This window comes from Oncorhynchus clarkii, chromosome 1 (genome assembly GCF_045791955.1).
Source record: "Oncorhynchus clarkii lewisi isolate Uvic-CL-2024 chromosome 1, UVic_Ocla_1.0, whole genome shotgun sequence".
In the NCBI taxonomy this organism is placed as follows: domain Eukaryota; kingdom Metazoa; phylum Chordata; class Actinopteri; order Salmoniformes; family Salmonidae; genus Oncorhynchus; species Oncorhynchus clarkii.
Genome location: NC_092147.1, coordinates 8,689,417 through 8,710,859, shown reverse-complemented (window position 1 = coordinate 8,710,859; position 21,443 = coordinate 8,689,417). Strand labels below are relative to the sequence as shown.

Here is a 21,443-nt window from a genome sequence, read left to right as displayed (position 1 = left end):
TAAGGACGCTGTTCAGGTCCCTGTTACCACATATTGAGAGAATTTATCTATTAGGTTTGATGCTGTATACTACACTGTTGGATTTAGCTAGTCAAAAATACATATTTATGTTGTACCTGGAAAATAATCACTTCTTCGCTTTACTTTTCAGATGACTCAATGAATTCCTCAGATTGTAAGTATTCCATCATACCCTTGTGTGTGTGTGTGTATATATATATATATATGTATATATATATGGTATCTAACCCAAAGCAAAGATTTACAACTAGGGAACAACTGTTATTCTGAGTTCTGCAGTAATGACGATATAAGGGAACAGCTGTTATTCTGAGTTCTGCAGTAATGACGATATAAGGGAACAACTGTTATTCTGAGTTCTGTAGTAATGACGATATAAGGGAACAGCTGTTATTCTGAGTTCTGCAGTAATGACGATATAAGGGAACAACTGTTATTCTGAGTTCTACAGTAATGACGATATAAGGGAACAACTGTTATTCTGAGTTCTGCAGTAATGACGATATAAGGGAACAACTGTTATTCTGAGTTCTGCAGTAATGACGATATAAGGGAACAACTGTTATTCTGAGTTCTGCAGTAATGACGATATAAGGGAACAACTGTTATTCTGAGTTCTGCAGTAATGACGATATAAGGGAACAACTGTTATTCTGAGTTCTGTAGTAATGACGATATAAGGGAACAACTGTTATTCTGAGTTCTACAGTAATGACGATATAAGGGAACAACTGTTATTCTGAGTTCTGCAGTAATGATGATATAAGGGAACAACTGTTATTCTGAGTTCTGCAGTAATGACGATATAAGGGAACAACTGTTATTCTGAGTTCTGCAGTAATGACGATATAAGGGAACAACTGTTATTCTGAGTTCTGCAGTAATGACGATATAAGGGAACAACTGTTATTCTGAGTTCTGCAGTAATGACGATATAAGGGAACAACTGTTATTCTTAGTTCTGCAGTAATGACGATATAAGGGAACAACTGTTATTCTGAGTTCTGCAGTAATGACGATATAAGGGAACAACTGTTATTCTGAGTTCTATAGTAATGACGATAATAGCCTGACGACACAAACCCAACAGCTGATGCAACCTCCTCGTAACTTGCCTACTCGCAAAAAATACAACTTTTTTTTGTGGGGCAGGTTGTTTATTGTTAGAGAGTTTTTGATTCGTAAGCTCTGGCTAAGATAGTGGTTGCTTTTTGCTTGTTCTCAGCCCCAGATATAGACGAGTCGGCGGCGATGCAGCTGGCGGAGATGGGCTTCCCTCTGGAGGCCTGTCGGAAGGCCGTTTACTACACAGGGAACATGGGCCCTGAAATGGCCTTCAACTGGATCATAGCCCACATGGAGGAGCCTGGTAAGAGCTAGGAGACCATCACACATAGACAGATCGTACCACATGGATGTTAATCTAGCCCGATTCCCCCAGCCTCTTCTGGGTATGGTGGGCGTGTGCAGTGCACCCACTGAAACATCACTGAAATGACATGTGTGTCAGAGCAGGAGACAGGCCAGTGTGCCAGAGGGATTGTGTGTGTGTGTGTGTGTGTGTGTGTGTGTGTGTGTGTGTGTGTCAGTGGTCCTTTGTGGCTGAGTTGTCAGGGAATACTTTGTCACCCTGATGCTCTGGCTCCTTAAGGGCTAATATCGTTGTATAATTCTCCATGGGTAATTCATAACCACATGCTGTAACTCTCTATTTGTTGCTTATACAAACAATGTAAAGAGATTGTTTTAATGTCCAATACTAAAGCGCTCAGGTAATCGTATTCTGCTTAAAATTAAGATGAATAGGTCACAAGACAGAAGGACACAAGTTTTGGAAACTTGACATAGACAGTTGGAAGAGAAGAAATGTCAATGTTATTCCTAGCAGGCGCAACGGTAATGAAAGCTGTGGTGATAGTTGTTTACCAACACACTCCTCGAGCTGTTTGACCTATCACAACTCTCACTTCCTTTACTTCCTTGTTTAGCATGGAGAGATATTATTAGACCAGGGATGAACTATCCGTTATTAGAAGTAACAAAAGAGACAAAACGCCAACATGGCCGTCCATTCTCATTCTTGTCCATTACTACTCTGCCAGGTATACTTACTGTTGATCATGAAAGCATAATTTAGGATATTTTAGCATATTTTAGGATATTTTAGGATTTTTTGTTTTAAACCTGTGTGGTGTTAAAGGGAAGGTTAACCTTTGATTTCGGGGGAGAAAACAGACAGAGATTAAAAATGTAATCTAATCTCCATAATAATTTTCATAATCACCACTGGACCAAAAGGTTTTCTTCCCGCCTCTGGGAAATAATCATCCTGTGTGCATGAAGAATGCTTATTTACCTAACATTTTGTTTTGAAGTGGGTTGAAAAAAAATAAATATATATATTTAAAAAAGCTATCCATGACTTAAATTCCTATTTTCATATTTACTTTCTAATGACACTTTTGTGTGAATAGTTTGTCCCTTCCTCATTACATTACACCAGTTCCCAGAAAGCTGTCATAAGATGACTAAATAGTTCCCTCCAGATTTTTTGTATTATGGGGTAAATTACTATTCCTGCGACTAGTTAGGTTTCCCCACCTAGGTGGGAATGGAGCATTACCATGGGTCTGTCGCAGCAACGACAACCTTTCTCACATAAACGACACCTTATTAGCAATCCTCTTTTTGTGAAATGACACTGTTCAAGCAAATAACAAGTTATCCTTTGGTAAACAAGAACCTTCAGATAACAACAACCTTCAGACAGAAAAACACAACATTCCGTGCGTGTTTTTTTCAGGCTTCATTACTTGTGTGTGTGTGTGTGTGTGTAGCTGTGTCCATTTGTTTGTTTAAGTTCTTCTAATTGACATGCTTCTGTTTTCAAGAATTTCTAAGTAAAAATGCTTTCCACAGGAACATGCCAGGGACATATTTACAAGACACAATGATTTTTCTTCAAAATATAAGAAATATTGAGTGTGTTTATGCATGCACAGTACACGTGCGGGAATGTACACGTGTTAGTGAGGTTTGTTTTAATAACAGTCTATTTATATGTATGTGGTTGAGAGCACACAGTCAACTTGCACAGGTGTGTGATAACTATGTAAATTAATTGGGCCCTCAACTGGTTCAAACTAGGGTATAACATGTTTATAGAGAATTGACGTCTCGCAAAGACGGGGTTGTATTGTAACTTTTTAAAGCTGCCACCTGTTGTTTTTTTATTTTCTTTCTTCCCCTTCCTAAATCTTTAACTGTTTTAGTCTTAAATCCTTAACTGCTCGTGTCGAATTGCTTTTAAATATGCATGAGTCACCAGCCAGCCTGATATGCTGCATTATGATGACCTCAGTATTAATGTTCTCCGAGATTTACTGGGACAGTCGTTTTCTGACTGTAAACTCTCCTCCTCCATCTGTCTTGTTCTGTTATAATCATATCAATCAGTCCTTTTAACTGGCCTTTGTTTGAATAGGCGATTACTTATTAGGATCAAAGATGATCTATAGATGGAAGGTCGGCGGAAGGAGACGAGGTCAGGTGGGACCATTCTAGCCAATGAGAGGTCAGATGAGCCTGTGAACAACAGACACACCTATGATATGTAGTCGTTTTTAATAAGTTGCAGAAATGCCACGTAAAGTCCACTTTTATACAAGTTTATTCGTAAAACATCCTAACCATTGCGAAACCTATATTCAAAGAAAAATAAGCCTGACCTACCAAATTAGCAATTACCAATTTTTTTACCAAATCCGACACTCATTATTGACCCCTCTCTCTCTCTCTGTCTTCTTCTCCAGACTTTGCTGAGCCCCTGGCCCTTCCTTCCTTCATGGAGCCAGGCCCCTCCATGGCCAGCCTGGGCCTGGCAGCCACCCCCCTGGACAACCAGCCTCCGGAGGAGAGCATCGCCATCCTCACGTCCATGGGCTTCCCCCGCCGCCACACAGTCCAGGCACTCAAAGCCACGGTCAGTGACTCTCTTTCTTCTCCTGCTGCTCACACACTCACTCTGGTGAAAACCACACAAACATATTGTCCTGGCCCAGGATGCGTTCAGTAGGCAGTAGTGCTTCGGTCGTTTTTAATGAAGCTTGTTCAAATGTGAGTTGGCATAATGTAGAGGTGTATGTATTGTATTCAGGAGTATGGACAATAAACAGGATCAAAATATGTCAATAATTGAAAGGGAGGGCTTTATCATGTTTTAGGTAGTTTCATTTCCCAAACATTGCTTAACCAATATATTCTATTTCTCCGTCTGATCTTGGGCTTGCTATTTCTATTTTAGACACATCGTGGCCCGAAATAGTGCCATTGATATGCTGCAGGAATGACGGGGAGTTGCTTTCTATAGTACCGAACCGTGCTGGAGTCAGGAGAACCTGAGAATCCTGCTCCCTGAGCTATAAACAACTTGACTGGCCAGCTTGTTGGCTGATATTTAGCCATTTTAATAACCCCTTCATGTTCTTGGTGGCTCCGAGATCCCTGTTCGACATTCTGTTTACAAATAGAGCAATGAGTCTAGCTATGCGCTTTCATCTTTTCAGTTCTATGAGTCAGATCGGGTGCATGTCATACGTGCAACTATAGCACAGTCATTTTGATGCGTTTGCTTGTGTGTTCCTTAAATGTACCTTTTTCATTTAAGCCAGGAAACAACTAATTTATTCAATTACGTTATGAATTGTATATCACCACAATATATATATATATATATATATATATATATCAGTAGAATTCCATTATAGTGGTTCTGTTTATTTTTGTCACCTTCCCTGTCAGCATTAAAACAGACCCTCTACCAAAACAGACCCCCTGATTTCCTTGTTTACCGTCCCTAACACCCCTAAACCCCTTGCCTTCCAGACTTTTCTCATAAAAAAAGCCCAGGGTCCTCGTGAGTGGAGTAGGGCTGTGAAACAGCAGAGGGTCTTCTAACAATATCCTATCATAATATCCGAGTGAGCAGGCAGGAAGTGTTCGACCTCACTGACCTGTCTGTCTGCCTGTCTGGGCATGGCCAGTAAGAGCAGGCAGCATCAGATCACACCCCACCCCCCCCCCCATGTGCTCTCAGCACTGGCGTCTGTTGTGAATGAATCACACCTCTATTCTGGATTAAAGGCTGAGGCTAATTGAGGGAGTTGACCATACATGGAGAATGAGAGCGGTGTTGGATTATTTATTTTGATGTTACCAATCTTGTTACATTTTGGTTTTGTAACTGTCAATCCTGTTGCATACTGGTGAAGCATGCCAGTCAATCCTGTTACATACTGGTGAAGCATGCCAGTCAATCCTGTTACATACTGGTGAAGCATGCCAGTCACAATTGTCCATCTTCTGAGAGTTTGAGAGAAGATTGAGGGGAGACAGGAAAACATACTCTACTGTATGTCCATAACACAAGGCCACTGATTATCAGATACAGTAATGAAAATGGTAATTACATGACAATTTAGCATACACTCTTTTAGAAAAAAAATAAAAACTAAAAAAAAACTAAAATGGTTCTTTGGCTATCCCCATAGGAGAACCCTTTGAATAACCCTGTTTGGTTCCAGGAAGAACCCGTTTGAGTTCCATGTAGAACCCTTTACACAGAGGGTTCTACATGGAATCCCAAGGGTTCTACCTGGAACCAAATAGGGTTCTCCTATGGAGCTAGTCGAAGAACACTTTTGGAAACCTTTTTTTTGTATTTATGATTTATGATTATACAATTATGACCTTTTATTTTCTTTGAAACAAGCAAGTTGGTTGTCATTTGTGTTGAATTGTTTACCAATACCAGAAAGTACTACTTATTACCAGTTAACACCAGCTGAAATAGGTCTGTGAAATAACATTTGTTGTTTCAGAACAACAACTTGGAGAGGGCTCTGGACTGGATCTTCACCCACCCGGAGAGGGAGGAGGAGGAGGAGGCTAGTGACGACCTTTTGGACATGTCTGACATCATGGAGCCCAACGACAACACCTTCTCCAACGCAAACACGAACAGCCACTCCACGCTGTCCCCAGACCAGGATGCCTCGGGCCCCCGGATCAAAGACGGACCCGGACGTGAGTGACTCTGCATGACCTCTGACCTCATACACTGATCTAAGATCAGCCCCACCCTCCGCAGTCCTGTCCATAACCATTATGAGCACAATGATAAAAGGGAGAAGAGTTCCACACATAGAGATGTGTCAGATGGAGTACAAAGTGAATGTTCTCTCACTGCTTGCTGAACAAAATCAGCCTTTCCCTAATTGTGAAGGGCGAATCTTTCACTTCCATTCTAACACCATTCTGTAAAAGGAAGGTAAGCGCACTGTTCTTTCATCACATTTTGGGTTTAAGATTTTAATTAAACTGAACATGTAAATTCATAGCATGTTAAATTCATAGCATGTTTGAGGAGACTCATGCTATGCAGGGTCTCAGCATTTTTTAAATTTTGAACTCGCAAATAGAAATCATGGACCACAGTCTTTCCAACTACCATCTACATGCTTTCAAGGTAAGAAAGACATCCCATAACACTAGAGATAGGATCAGATGAGGATTAAACACATCCCATAACACTAGAGATAGGATCAGATGAGGATTAAACACATCCCATAACACTGGAGATAGGATCAGATGAGGATTAAACACATCCCATAACACTAGAGATAGAATCAGGTGAGGATTAAACACATCCCATAACACTGGAGATAGGATCAGATGAGGATTAAAGACATCCCATAACACTGGAGATAGGATCAGGTGAGGATTAAACACATCCCATAACACTGGAGATAGGATCAGGTGAGGATTAAACACATCCCATAACACTGGAGATAGGATCAGGTGAGGATTAAACACATCCCATAACACTGGAGATAGGATCAGGTGAGGATTAAACACATCCCATAACACTGGAGATAGGATCAGATGAGGATTAAACACATCCCATAACACTGGAGATAGGATCAGATGAGGATTAAAGACATCCCATAACACTGGAGATAGGATCAGGTGAGGATTAAAGACATCCCATAACACTGGAGATAGGATCAGGTGAGGATTAAACACATCCCATAACACTAGAGATAGGATCAGATAATTGCTGAAAATGATAGTTGTGTTTTATGAGTCAGTTTTACAAGCTACTCCTTATGGCTATACTGTAGGCAAAATGTGTCTGTTCTGTTGACAAGGGAGTTGTAGTTGATTGATTTGACTTCCTGTTTTACAGGTTACGAGCTTTTTGCTTTCATCAGCCACATGGGAGCGTCCACTATGTCTGGTCGTTATGTATGTCATATCAAGAAGGAAGGAAGGTAAGTCCGTCACAGTTTACATACTCTCCATTGATCTCTGCTAGATGATTTTAAACCACAATCTCTTTCACAATGAAGGATTTCAAATGAGTGATTTAAACAGACTGTTTTCCCGAACTAGTCCTTTGGGACCACCAGCCGTTTGCATCATATTTGATCTATTCCAACACTAGCACTCCTGATTCAACTAATCAAGGGCATGATCATTAGTTGACGAGTTGAATCACGTTTGCTATATTTGGAGTCAATCAAGTATTATCTTTGCTTGACCAGTGATCCTCACAGACCAGTTTGGGAAACGCTGTCCTAAGAGACTGGTTAGATCATTTTGTAATCTACAATATGGCATGTAGAAATCAAGACGAAACTAAACGTATAAGATGAGGATTTAACACAATGTGTTACCTATGCTTTATTCTCCCCCCTACGTCAGATGGGTGATCTTCAATGACCATAAAGTGTGTTTGTCAGAAAGGCCTCCAAAAGACTTGGGCTACATCTACTTTTACCGTCGTCTGTCTAGCTGCTAGACCTACCCCCCCCCCCCCCCCCTTTACCGTCAGCTGTCTAGCTACTAGAACCCCCTCCACTCACCCCTCCAACCTTAGAGAACCACAGCCTGGAAAACAGAGGACAACAATGACATCAGTGGAAACCATGGAAACACCTCAGACCAGCCATGACACAAAGGAACCCACTCAACTCATCCAAGTCACTCAAGAGCAACAGGAAAATGCTTCCATACTTCAAGTGCAGTCAAAAAAAAGGGAAAGCAATGTGGGTATTTTTTGTATGTCACGGTGAAAATCGTGTGCTTTTGTGTATTGAAACATGTTATTTTGTCTACGGTGTTGGTACAGAGGGATGTGTGCAATTCTTGTTATTGGAGTGCTCTACACCTATAGTATTAGCCTATCAGATCGTGCTATTCATTTTCTATGCCTTCAGCTACTGTGCCAGTATTTTTATTAATGAAGTGCTACGTTTTATAAACGTGGAGCATGGTCCTGAAGTGGTCACGCATCACTGCCAGGAACTAAAACTCTCTGAAGCGAAACTCAACAAAAACATCACAATGCTGCTCAATGCTGCTAGGAGCTTTGCATGTACAGATGTAGGATCTTAATTTGACCACAGCAGGAAAATAATCCTGTAGCAACAGGAAATGTGAATTGTGTGGATTATAATTAATGGAAATTTTTGTAGGGGTTGATACATTTTTATTTAGGACAAATCATGATGAAAAAACGCATCATACTGTGTTTTGACAGTTCTAGATCTTGAAAGCTTGATCGCGGAAATACAAAACATTTTGGGAATGTATCAAATGTGGCGTAATGCAACGAATACTAAAACAGTTTTCTTAGTGATATTTTCCTTTAACGTGTGACGCAGGATAGAAACATAATGGCATTGAATGCAGAGAAATTGGCAGCATAAGCAAGTTTCAGAATAAGGAAACACATTTGAAAAAACGCTCTCGTCTATGATGAACACTTACACATGGGAACCCAGGAATATGTAATATCCTTATTGGAGAGTCCGATGTACGTACTGATGGTGTCATAATAGTCACATATCTGTCTGGTTTTGACTTGCATATGACATCCTGGTTTCTCTGGGATTCAGAGGAGAAACGGTAACAATTGGACGAATCAAGTTGAGTCAAGTTGATTTAATTTCCCACGAGAACAGAATGTTGTTTTTATTGAAATCTGAAAGCACTTTTCGAACAGATTATTTTATATCCTTGCTTTTAATTAACAGAGAAACAGAGCACTAGCATAGCAGCTACCTTGGCTCAAATACCACAAACTGATGTATTCGCTTCTCTTGAATGTGGTAAAAGCCGTGGGCTGAATGTGTTTTATTTTCAGACCATGTTGCGATTTACTCGTACCGTATTCATACCGTTGTTGCTTCACATATAATTCTACACATAAGTGAAACATGCCTTGGATTGCCGTTTTCCTCAGATCAGATTGGCCATGGTGACTAGCAATGCAGAATTGTTATTTTATTTTAATCTTTTAGATAAAAGGCCCACCCCAGTTTTGCATAATATCTAGAAATATTTTGTATACAGTATTCTAAGGAGATCCACTTTGGTTGCTCGCCTAATTTGATTAAATTTTTTTGTGGAAGGACAGACAACACACTAACTCATGAGGTAAACTTTTGCCCGTTATGGTAGTCCTTAAATGTTACCTAGTTTTGTATTCATATTCGATACTCCACCATCTTTTTAAATGCAGAATGGTATGCATCTGAACACATCCAACTTGTGTTACGTTATTATTATAGCAATATGCACTGGGATGGAATCTCATCTCTTGAGAATACACCATGTACTGTAGGTTGTGATCTACCGCTTGTTTCAGAATGCGTTCTCGTGCTTTTATGACGTGGTGCAGTCCTGAATGTATTCCTTATGGTGCTCACTGCAACCAAAACCTATCTTCAGCTTTAATGCTCAAATCTATCACATATCAAAGACCTCACTGACGCATAGTCACCAACCCTTGTGTATCTATTGATACTGTATTCACCATTTGCTCAAAGACTCTCTGCTCATGCACCGAGTCACTAGGATGTCTTCTTCTCCTGAGCCTATACAGCCACTCTATCAAAGACAGTTTGTCGGCAGGCGTAGTTGTACAAACAAAGTGTTGCCTACAGTTCATTACATATCGACAAGGTAGTGGAGTGCAATGTTACATATCAAAAACCCTCTCATATTTTTTTTTTCTTTCTAAGAATAATTACCTGGGACACTAGCCAATCAAATAATACTTACCTGGGGCACTATTCAAGCAAAATACTTACCTGGGGTACTATTCAATCAAAGAATACTTACCTGGGGCACTATTCAATCAAAATACTTACCTGGGGAACTAGCCAGTCAAAATACTTACCTGGGGTACTATTCAATCAAAGAATACTTACCTGGGGCACTATTCAATCAAAATACTTACCTGGGGAACTAGCCAATCAAAGAATACTTACCTGGGGCACTATTCAATCAAAATACTTACCTGGGGAACTAGCCAATCAAAGAATACTTACCTGGGGCACTATTCAATCAAAATACTTACCTGGGGAACTAGCCAATCAAAGAATACTTACCTGGGGCAGGTTTCTTGAAAAATTCAACATGATTTTTTTTGCATTTTAATACTTCTCAATTAAATTAAAGCACTCCACAACACGAAGGGTTTCAATGTGATATGAAAGAAACTAAAACTGCATAAAAAGTCAAACATACTTTCTTGCTGTGCAGGATGAATCATGTTTTTGGACCCACACCAGGAACCCAGAAAATGGTTTTGATTTACTAGAGCCTTTGGGAGAAGATTACAATTCCCCCTCTCCCTCAAGATCTCCCATCCTTGTCAGGACACTCCTTGATAATTTGCTGTTGTGTACTGCTGTGCAGTGGGGATTCTTCATGGTCTCTATGTAAGTCTTTGTGTTACTGCAATCTCCCTTCCACACGTGATTGTTTTTCTTATAGAGATAGAATGTATAGAGTGAATCCCTCCTCTTTTCCATGTAGATTGCCAAGGGTCCTAGTGGCCCTTTGTATAACCAGGCCTACTTCACTGCCGAAGGTATTTTTTATTTGACTAGGAAAGTCAGTTAAGAACAAATTCTTATTTTCAATGATGGCCTAGGAACAGTGGGTTAACTGCCTGTTCAGGGGCAGAACGACAGAGTTTTACCTCGTCAGCTCGGGGATTTGATCTTGCAACCTTCCAGTTACTAGTCTAACGCTCTAACCACTAGGCCACCTGCCTCCACATCTGATTGCTGAGGGAGGGTGTTCTATGCATTCTAGTTCTTTACATTTGTCCTCTACAGGGGCTCCTCCCACCTTGGCACTCATCCTCTTTTAGGCTGGCAGGGTGACCTCTCACCTTCTCGCTCTCCATTTACAGTGGATAGATTTGTTTTGTAGGATGTCTGGGGCTAGATTCTATCAGTTCTGCCTTAACCCGCAATAACCGACAACTGAATAGCAGTTTCATTGTTTTTATTTAGGCGATGTCGGAGGTGTAACTGCGTTGGCGCTGTCAAATCTGCAAACGTCTCCCGGCGTTAAACCGATCGTGGACATTGCCATTAGATGCACCGTGTCGCATTAGTAATAATCCGATGAATACTGGAATGTGTGTTGTAACCTACACCTCAATTAGGCTGATAGAAATCCGCATTATTCCATAATATGATTTTAAATTTGAGTCATTATTTCTATATAGCCTAGGCTTGCTTTCTCATTGTGAACTTTAACGCGAATGGGTGTGGCTTCGTGACAATGACCACACGAGCCGCTTGCTCACCGGTTTGCCAGCTCTGATACAGTTACACCTCCGACATGGCCAAAACGCCAGCTATGCAGTGTTGATCTGATTTTAAATCTAGGCCCTCGTCTTCTGCCTTTTTTTCCCCCCTTCAGCCCTCCATCATCTCTGTCTCTCCCTCTCCACCACTCGCTCTATCTCCCGAGGTTGTGAATGGTAACTAACGGTTCACCTTTTGTGTCACAAAACGCCTTCGTACTGTCCGCATGTGCACTAAAAGTTGACATTCAGTCATTTGGATTGTACAATTGTACTTGTGTGTTTTCTAATTTAACTAAATGGTCAATGGTACTTCGCCTGTTTTTACTCCTTTTCCTTTCTTTTGGCCAATTCTGTAGTTTTCATTACATACAGATTCCCCGAAGGGATTATTTAAAGTAGACTTTTGTAATGTATGTATTTATCCAAATATTGTTTGGGATATCACTATTGTAATGGAATATGTGAATACATGGTTATCACAACAATATATCTGCTGGTACTGTCAAATAAACTGCATATTTCTTGACATTTTGGACACTTGACACAGTGTATCATCAGTGAGAAACAAGCATGTTTATGGTTCATCATGATGACAATTCTTCAAGGGGTCCAATTTCTTGTTTTCTCCAGTTCTTTACTTCATAAACAGTAGAATAGCATGCATTTCATGTAAAATTTTTAACTGAGTACTGTTTTATTATAAATGAGGTGGTTGTGATTTAGTAGGAAAGGAGAGTTGCAGTATAAAGTACCAAACAATGTAATGCATACACGTTGGTAGACATGCAGTCGATGCGATGATAAAATATATATTAAAAAACAAATATAAAGAGACACTTTGAATATATTACAAGTTTATTTTAAAAGACAACTTTCATATCATATGTCTGAAAGGTGTTGATGCTTGACTAGTGTTTTAGGTACATCGGGAGAGTATTTATTATGCATTGTTGGTACACTGTAAAGTATTTAATTTTTTTTAAGGCATCAAAAATATTAATAGATCTATTCATACTTGTATATCAGCTATAGAAACAAACCAGAGTAAACCAGCAAGGTACAATGAAATGTATCGTACACGAGACACAGAGAAATTATTGAAAATTGTAGGACTTAATGCTATTACACTGAGCAGGAAGCGTTGTGGTCATTCAGTTGTATACACGCCTGAGAGGATCCGAAACCCTTTAGCCAAACGGTTGGCGTGTGGGCCGAGACCTGCACTCGGTAATCAGTTAGAGAGCACTACTTTTGGTTTCTCTCCAGATTCACTGCAAATGTTTTGTTATTGTATGTTGTGCACAATATACAATAGGTATGTTACATTTCATAAAATTAAGACGTTTTAAAAGTGGATTGGAAAAATATTGCTATGTAACATCATGCTATATTTTGTTTTTAGAATTAGGGGAAAGAAAAGCCCTGCATGCATGAAAATATAAGATCATTCAAAATAAAGCATAGAAGATCTAGCATGCATTCAACCTGGAGTATGTTGGGTGTAGCTAGGTCATCACACCTGAGAAGGTCAACTGTTCTAGAAAAGGTACTTTGTCATCGGGCATCCTAACTCAACACACATCAATATAAATTCTACAGTAATATATATATATATATATATATAGTTGGTAATCCAATAATTCAAAAACTGTTAAAAAAATAATTTAATCTTCTACATAACTACATTATGTTTGTTCAAAAAGCACAGGCTTACTAGACCATAAGAAATCAGAGTGATTTTGAAGAAATCACTTGATACAGTAAATCCTGGTTCAGCATTGTACTACAGTGTATATGCTGCTGACAGTAAAGGGCAACTAGGAGGCATGGGGACAGAAAACATTTTCTGTAAATTATGCACTTTGGAATAAAAACAATTCTGTTCTCAATACTATTTTCCATATAAATCTACAGTGTAGAGTTGTCAGCCGTCGTTCTATGACTCACTAAGACGTAGTCAATCATGATCGTTACAACTAGATCTCAACCGCCTTTGCTCGCTGGGTGGGAGTGAAGGAATATCATCTTGTTGGGGTAGTTGGGCAACAGACTAAATGAATGAATAAATGGAAGGATGCCATAACGTGTTGGCCCAGTTGCCTTTGACGTTGTACAGTCCGCAATGTGTTTTCTGGTCTTCAAAGCTAACCTCCTATGCAGATTGCCAGCAGCGTGCACATATGTGCTGTGTCTCTGCAGTTGGCTCTGGCTCCTTGATGTTTTCAACAGTGATTCCATACACAAAAGACTTCTCTGTTTTCCTCGTCTTGCGTTTGCTACTGGACTGTTCCAACCATTTCCCTGTGTGGAAAAATAATATTCATTACGTTTTCAGATCATTTGAGTGGAATAGATTCAATACAAAAAAATACTGAAATTCATCTGTTTTTCAATTACATTTACCCAGCAAGGGGACCACTCTGTAAACTTGAATTTGGGTATGGTGGCATAACAAGAACGTCTTTAGGATAAATTCAAAGTACATTTTCAGCAGATGGCAGTAGTAGAACATGAATCTGACATTACAGCCCCCCCACCACTCTCTACAAGCCAGCCTCAACCGAATGTGTGGAGATGAGTTTGAAATGAAATTAACCACCTTTTCACACACCAAGGTTACTAAACCTGAAGGCTTTGGCTAGTGTGAATGGCAGTTTCCATGTGTTCTCGTCTGCATGGAATTATTCGCCCCATTGACTTTCTTTCTAAATAACGTCTAATATATTTCTGCTAACGAGCCAAACCTTTCCCTAAATACCCATAAACTTAAATGGAGAATGAAAAGTTCTTAGTCATAAAGCAACAACTGGCCAATTTTTTGTTGTTGTTTTTTTGTTGTCTTCTGATAGATTTCCCCAATCCCCTTGGCTGATACAAACCATGCATGACATCAAAGCGGTACAATTTTTGGGAGATTAATTGTCATGGCGATGGTGTCTCTGCCAGACCCTGATAGCATTCTCTCAAAGCAAAGATAGACTTTTCCTTTTGGTCCATTGATTCAGGCAGGGCCATTGACTCAGGCAGGGACATTGTATAATTAAAAATGGCAGTATAAAACTTGACCTTTTGCATAGGATCCTTGAATCAAACACATTTGTTCGGTCGAACAGTAGGCCGGACAGGTTAGCATGCCAGTGCAATGCTACAGTACAGTGGTTGTCTTGCTACAGTACCGTGGTGGATATGATGGTGGCATGTGTTTTCCAGAGTGACTTGCAAACTAACATCTGTGACGCTTCTAGACTACTCAGCCATCTAGCGACTAAGCACACTACTCAGCCATCTAGCGACTAAGCACACTACTCAGCCATCTAGCGACTAAGCACACTACTCAGCCATCTAGCGACTAAGCACACTACTCAGCCATCTAGCGACTAAGCACACTACTCAGCCATCTAGCGACTAAGCACACTACTAAGCCATCTAGCGACTAAGCACACTTAAAGGGATAGTGTTTAGAGTAGAATTCTCTCATAGTAGGGATCTTGTAGAGTAGTAGTCTCTCATAAGAGGATATAGTTCTTTTGGCTTTATTTTAGGGGAATATTTTGGTAACACTTTGTTACTGTGTTTATGTATGACATTCATTAGTATAGCAAAGAACCTCCTACATAAAATGCTTGTATGGGAACATGTTGATATGTCAATGTGTGAACTAGGTAAAGCTGACGTTGACATTTTTTTAATTTTTTTTATTTTATTTAACCCTTATTTAACTAGGCAAGTCAGTGAGCTGACATGAGCTGATGTCATGTTTTATAACCTTTAACAAATTGACCTTTGTGCTGCCTTTGATAAACAATACAGCATATTACACATAAAGATTCTGTATTCTAGAAAAGAGTGTAAGGCCTCTAAAATCCATTCCCTACCACGCTTAATCCTTCGATTTAGTCATTAGTCATGTGACATGAGTGTATAGTTTTAAAGGTCATCCCAGCCATCACCACCAACATGAACAGATTCAACAGGAAGTGTTTTCTGACACGTGTGAAGTACATTACCAGCTCTGAGTGAAAAATACAGGTCCATCTTGTCCAGCTAATGTGTGCTTCTCTCAAACCAGTTAGGGTAAAGTGAAATGAGGAGCTGGAAACACCACAAAACGTGAAGAATTCGGAGGATGTCAGGTATTCGAGGAAGTCAAAAAATGAATCTGAAAATGGCTTACATTGGTTGCCATAAAAATAGTGTAAATCAATTTCGTTTTAGCATGCGTTTACGATAATGCTTTTACAATCTGTCTGTAAGAGGAAATTATCTGTTTGTTTTTCAAAGTGCAGAGTCCCAAGTAAGGAAAAAAAGTTCTTAGCTTTTAGGTTCAGGCAAGTGCCACCGAATCCATTTAGGAACATGCTTTAGTTTCCATGCAGTGTTGTTCCTCACAGAAAAGAGGATAAAAACCAACCCCCCCAAAAAAGAATATTGATTCTCTGCTGAAAACTGTCTCCGAGTCCCACGGCTTATGGTGTAGTCTTTATTGATTTTACTCACTAAATCCTTCCTTTAGGTCAGTGTGATAATCCGGACACTCTAAAAGTATCTGGATGAGGAAACCGTTCTTGTCAAACCTCAACACTGTTCAGCAAAAGCATTCTCAGTATTTCTCTTTCTCTCTCTTGCTCAGTTCCAATGAGTTAGTTTTAATTACTGTGTTCTCTAAGGCATTACTTGTACAGTCTTTGCCCGTCCTTGTGCTCTTCGGGGAAATCACAAATTGCAGTGCAAATCCATCGCAAAATAGACTCTTCGAGCACATGCAGTACTCAAGAAGACTGCAGAGGTACTGAGGAGTAGTAAAGATGTTGTAGTGCTCGCCAAAATAGACCACACACTCATCATTAACTGGACAAAACAGCTCTTTCCAACTGTACACTTTGGGTTTTTGGCATTTGGTAGGAGTGTAGAGACTCTTCTCCCAGGCCTGTTGATAGGAGTGTAGAGACTCTTCACCCAGGCCTGTTGATAGGAGTGTAGAGACTCTTCTCCCAGGCCTGTTGGTAGGAGTGTAGAGACTCTTCTCCCAGGCCTGTTGGTAGGAGTGTAGAGACTCTTCTCCCAGGCCTGTTGGTAGGAGAGAAGAGACTCGTCTCCAAGGCCTGTTGGTAGGAGAGAAGAGACTCGTCTCCAAGGCCTGTTGGTAGGAGAGTAGAGACTTGTCTCCAATGCCTGTTGGTAGGAGAGTAGAGACTTGTCTCCAAGGCCTGTTGGTAGGAGAGTAGAGACTTGTCTCCAAGGCCTGTTGGTAGGAGAGTAGAGACTTGTCTCCAAGGCCCATCTCCACTCACATGTCCAGGTTGAAGGCTTTCATGAGGAGGTCCAAGTCTCCGATGTTGGCTGCCTGGAAGAGCTCCGGCTGGTCCATCATGGAGAGGGCTATCCGCAGGGCGGCCCAGATGTTCCCCGACATGACCTGTTGCGAGAGCTGCTGACTACGGCTCTTCCTCTGCAGACTCAGGGCTGTTAGGAAGTTACTGGCCGCCTCCCTAAAAGACAAAGGGAAGGTTTGACCGTTGGAGAACCATGTGATTAGTTTGCTATCATGATGACCTACATTAAAGCGACTGTTACTAGGTTCAGGCCCGATGTGTTTGATAAGTTTTCAAACAGAGACTTTGCTGTTACTTGTAACATTATAGTTGGTTGAACTGTAAGAGATGGCATTATTAGGCTCAATGTGTCCCCACCTCACCTCACTCCACTGACTCCACCAGAGCAGAAACTCAAAGCCCTCTGCTGAGTTTAGAGAGCACCAGCTGGCTCTTAGTTAGACCCTTCTCCACCCCCACCCCCCCAACCCCCTGCTCACCCACCGGTGTGCTCCTAGGTTGATGCAGCTGATGCCCAGGTTGTAACGGGATCTAATGAAGCCCGGCTGGAGCTCCAGGGCTCGGGTGTAGGCCTCTACCGCCTCCTCGCTGCGGTCCCCGTTAGCCAGCGTGGCCCCCAGGCGGTTCCACAGCAGGTAGTCCTGGAGGGGTCATACAGTGGGTAGGAGTCAAAGCCGGAGGAACAGAATGGTGACATGTAGGATAGTGGTTGGTTTTGACATTTGGTTTCAGACAGTTTGCGGTCTGTGAACCCAGCCACTGTCGACTGAGATGTTTGTTGGAAGGTTAGTGGGGTGTGATTTTTTATTGTTTTCCATCAGATGCTACTGCTAATGCTTTAATTGTTGTGTACTGTAATGGGAAGTCCAATCAGAAAGGAACAGTGCCTGCTTTGGTAGAGAAGATTTGCAAATAAAATGAAGTAGAATTTTGTCTGCGATTAAAAACGGCATCCTTGGAATGTACACAATATAACATGTATGAGAGGAGTGCATCATTTGCGAGTTATTCCCCTGTATCTTTTGTGTGTTAATGACTGTAATGTAGGTACTGTGGTGTGATGGAGTTTTTACACACTTTTTATCACTCTGTGAAAACACACCCTGTGAAAAAAACACCCTGTGAAAACACACCCTGTGAAAAAAACACCCTGTGAAAACACACCCTGTGAAAAAAACACCCTGTGAAAACACACCCTGTGAAAAAAACACCCTGTGAAAACACACCCTGTGAAAAAAACACCCTGTGAAAAAAACACCCTGTGAAAAAACACCCTGTGAAAACTAAGCAAGGCTTAAGTTCCAAGGATCATTTGAGAATGGTTCGGTTACATCACTACGTCCGTCCTTGACTCCATGGTTGTGTGTGTCCCACCTGGGGGCAGATCAACATATACAGGGATACGGTGCAGCAAGCCTTTTGTGCGAAGCAGCAAGCTATCATGATCTCCACTTGTATTCAGCACTAAGTTATCAGCAGGGGAGAGGGCATTACCAAGTCAAATGTAGAGGGGGTGGATTTAGCAGCCACTGCTGTGGAACAGGGTTAAAGGATAGTGGTTGAAGCTGCACCAGGCAGATACTAGTGCAGGGGGGGGGGGGTGAATCAGATGGGAGTTCATGAAACTGGATTTCTCAGCTCAAAGCTCTCCAGTTTGGATGCAGTGTTTCAGTGTTGTGAGACAGTACGGTGCGTCTCAGTGAGATGCAGTGTTTCAGTGTTGTGAGACAGTACGGTGCGTCTCAGTGAGATGCAGTGTTTCAGTGTTGTGAGACAGTACGGTGCGGCTCAGTGAGATGCAGTGTTTCAGTGTTGTGAGACAGTACGGTGCGGCTCAGTGAGATGCAGTGTTTCAGTGTTGTGAGACAGTACAGTGCGTCTCAGTCAGATCGACAATCAGTGTTTTTGTGTTTACACTGCCGTCTTACCTCTGGCCGCACCGTCAAGGCAGCATTGAAGGCCTCCACAGCTTTGTTGAACTCTGCGCTAATGTTGAACAACACACCCAGGCCCGTCTGCAGGTCCGGGTCGGTGTCCCTGTTGTGCTGGGCTGCCTCCAGAAACAGATCCTTCACCTCAGGCAGTAGAGAGCTGTGGGCAGACACACTGGACTTAGAGTCTATAGAGAGTAGAGACACACTGGACCGAGATTCTATAGAGAGTAGAGACACACTGGACTGAGAGTCCATAGAGAGTAGAGACACACTGAACTAAGAGTAGAGCGCAGACACACTGGACTTAGAGTCTATAGAGAGTAGAGACACACTGGACCGAGATTCTATAGAGAGTAGAGACACACTGGACTGAGAGTCCATAGAGAGTAGAGACACACTGAACTAAGAGTAGAGCGCAGACACATTGGACTTAGAGTCTATAGAGAGTAGAGACACACTGGACTGAGAGTCTATAGAGAGTAGAGACACACTGGACTTAGAGTCTATAGAGAGTAGAGACACACTGGACTTAGTCTATAGAGAGTAGAGACACACTGGACTGAGAGTCTATAGAGAGTAGAGACACACTGGACTGAGAGTAGAGCGCAGACACCCTGGACTTAGAGTCTATAGAGAGTAGAGACACACTGGACTTAGAGTCTATAGAGAGTAGAGACACACTGGACTGAGAGTAGAGCGCAGACACACTGGACTGAGAGTCTATAGAGAGTAGAGACACTGGACTGAGAGTCTATAGAGAGTAGAGACACACTGGACTGAGAGTAGAGAGTAGACACACAGGACTGAGAGTAGAGAGTAGAGACACTAGACTGAGAGCAGAGAGTAGAGAGTAGAGACACACTGGACTGAGAGCAGAGACACTGACATGAGAGTAGAGACACACTGGACTGAGAGTAGAGACACACTGGACTGAGAGTAGAGAGTATGACTGAGAGCAGAGTGACTGAGAGCAGAGAGTAGAGAGTAGAGACACACTGGACTGAGAGCAGAGACACTGGACTGAGAGTAGAGACACACTGGACTGAGAGTAGAGACACACTGGACTGAGAGCAGAGAGTAGAGACACTGGACTGAGAGTAGAGACACACTGGACTGAGAGCAGAGAGTAGAGACACTGGACTGAGAATAGAGAGTAGAGACACTGGACTGAGAGTAGAGACACTGGACTTAGAGTAGAGAGTAGAGACACTGGACTGAGAGCAGAGAGTAGAGACACTGGACTGAGAGTAGAGACACCCTGGACTTAGAGTATAGAGTAGAAACACACTGGACTTAGAGTAGAGAGTAGAGACACTGGACTGAGAGTAGAGACACACTGGACTGAGAGTAGAGACACACTGGACTTAGAGTAGAGAGTAGAGACACACTGGATTTAGAGTAGAGACACACTGGACTGAGAGTAGAGAGTAGACACACACTGGACTGAGAGCAGAGAGTAGAGACACTGGACTGAGAGTAGAGAGTAGAGACGCACTGGACTGAGAGTATAGAGTAGAGACACACTGGACTGAGAGTAGAGCCACACTGGACTGAGAGTAGAGACACTGGACTGAGAGTAGAGACACTGGACTGAGAGTAGAGACACACTGGACTGAGAGTAGAGACACTGGACTGAGAGTAGAGAGTAGAGACACACTGGACTGAGAGTATAGAGTAGAGACACACTGGACTGAGAGTAGAGCCACACTGGACTGAGAGTAGAGACACTGGACTGAGAGTAGAGACACTGGACTGAGAGTAGAGACACTGGACTGAGAGTAGAGACACACTGGACTGAGAGTAGAGACACTGGACTGAGAGTAGAGACACACTGGACTGAGAGTAGAGAGTAGACACACAGGACTGAGAGTAGAGAGTAGAGACACTGGACTGAGAGCAGAGAGTAGAGACACTGGACTGAGAGTAGAGACACACTGGACTGAGAGTAGAGACACACTGGACTTAGAGTAGAGAGTAGAGACACTGGACTGAGAGTAGAGAGTAGAGACACACTGGACTGAGAGTAGAGACACCCTGGACTGAGAGTATAGAGTAGAGACACACTGGATTTAGAGTAGAGAGTAGAGACACACTGGATTTAGAGTAGAGACACACTGGACTTAGAGTATAGAGTAGAGACACACTGGACTGAGGGTAGAGCCACACTGGACTGAGAGTAGAGACACACTGGACTGAGAGTAGAGACACACTGGACTAAGAGTAGAGAGTAGAGACACTGGACTGAGAGTAGAGAGTAGAGACACTGGACTGAGAGCAGAGAGTAGAGACACTGGACTGAGAGTAGAGACACTGGACTGAGAGTAGAGACACACTGGACTGAGAGTAGAGACACACAGGACTGAGAGTAGAGACACACAGGACTGAGAGTAGAGACACCCTGGACTGAGAGTAGAGACACCCTTGTCTGAGAGTAGAGACACTGGTCTGAGAGTAGAGACACTGGACTGAGAGTAGAGACAC

The 21,443-nt window shown here is 41.9% G+C and overlaps 2 protein-coding genes across 2 annotated transcripts in view; one reads left to right on the top strand and one right to left on the bottom strand.

Annotated features, from left to right (window-relative positions):
* The window catches only part of LOC139418726 (ubiquitin carboxyl-terminal hydrolase 13-like), a 42,184-nt gene extending 32,701 nt beyond the window's left edge, over positions 1 to 9,483 (top strand). The window contains exons 16-21 of the mRNA XM_071168421.1: positions 152 to 175; positions 1,247 to 1,390; positions 3,834 to 4,003; positions 5,901 to 6,105; positions 7,268 to 7,352; positions 7,786 to 9,483. Of these exons, the coding sequence (XP_071024522.1) occupies positions 152 to 175; positions 1,247 to 1,390; positions 3,834 to 4,003; positions 5,901 to 6,105; positions 7,268 to 7,352; positions 7,786 to 7,882 (725 nt within the window). The 3' untranslated portion in view covers positions 7,883 to 9,483. The remainder of the gene's footprint in view (positions 1 to 151; positions 176 to 1,246; positions 1,391 to 3,833; positions 4,004 to 5,900; positions 6,106 to 7,267; positions 7,353 to 7,785) is intronic.
* Positions 9,484 to 13,410: 3,927 nt separating this feature from the next.
* LOC139414968 (PEX5-related protein-like) overlaps positions 13,411 to 21,443 on the bottom strand; it is a 199,280-nt gene continuing 191,247 nt past the window's right edge. The window contains exons 13-16 of the mRNA XM_071162650.1: positions 18,957 to 19,119; positions 17,512 to 17,669; positions 15,703 to 17,184; positions 13,411 to 13,996 (exon numbers count right to left, since the gene is read on the bottom strand). Coding sequence (XP_071018751.1) covers positions 16,983 to 17,184; positions 17,512 to 17,669; positions 18,957 to 19,119 — 523 coding nt within the window. The 3' untranslated portion in view covers positions 13,411 to 13,996; positions 15,703 to 16,982. The remainder of the gene's footprint in view (positions 13,997 to 15,702; positions 17,185 to 17,511; positions 17,670 to 18,956; positions 19,120 to 21,443) is intronic.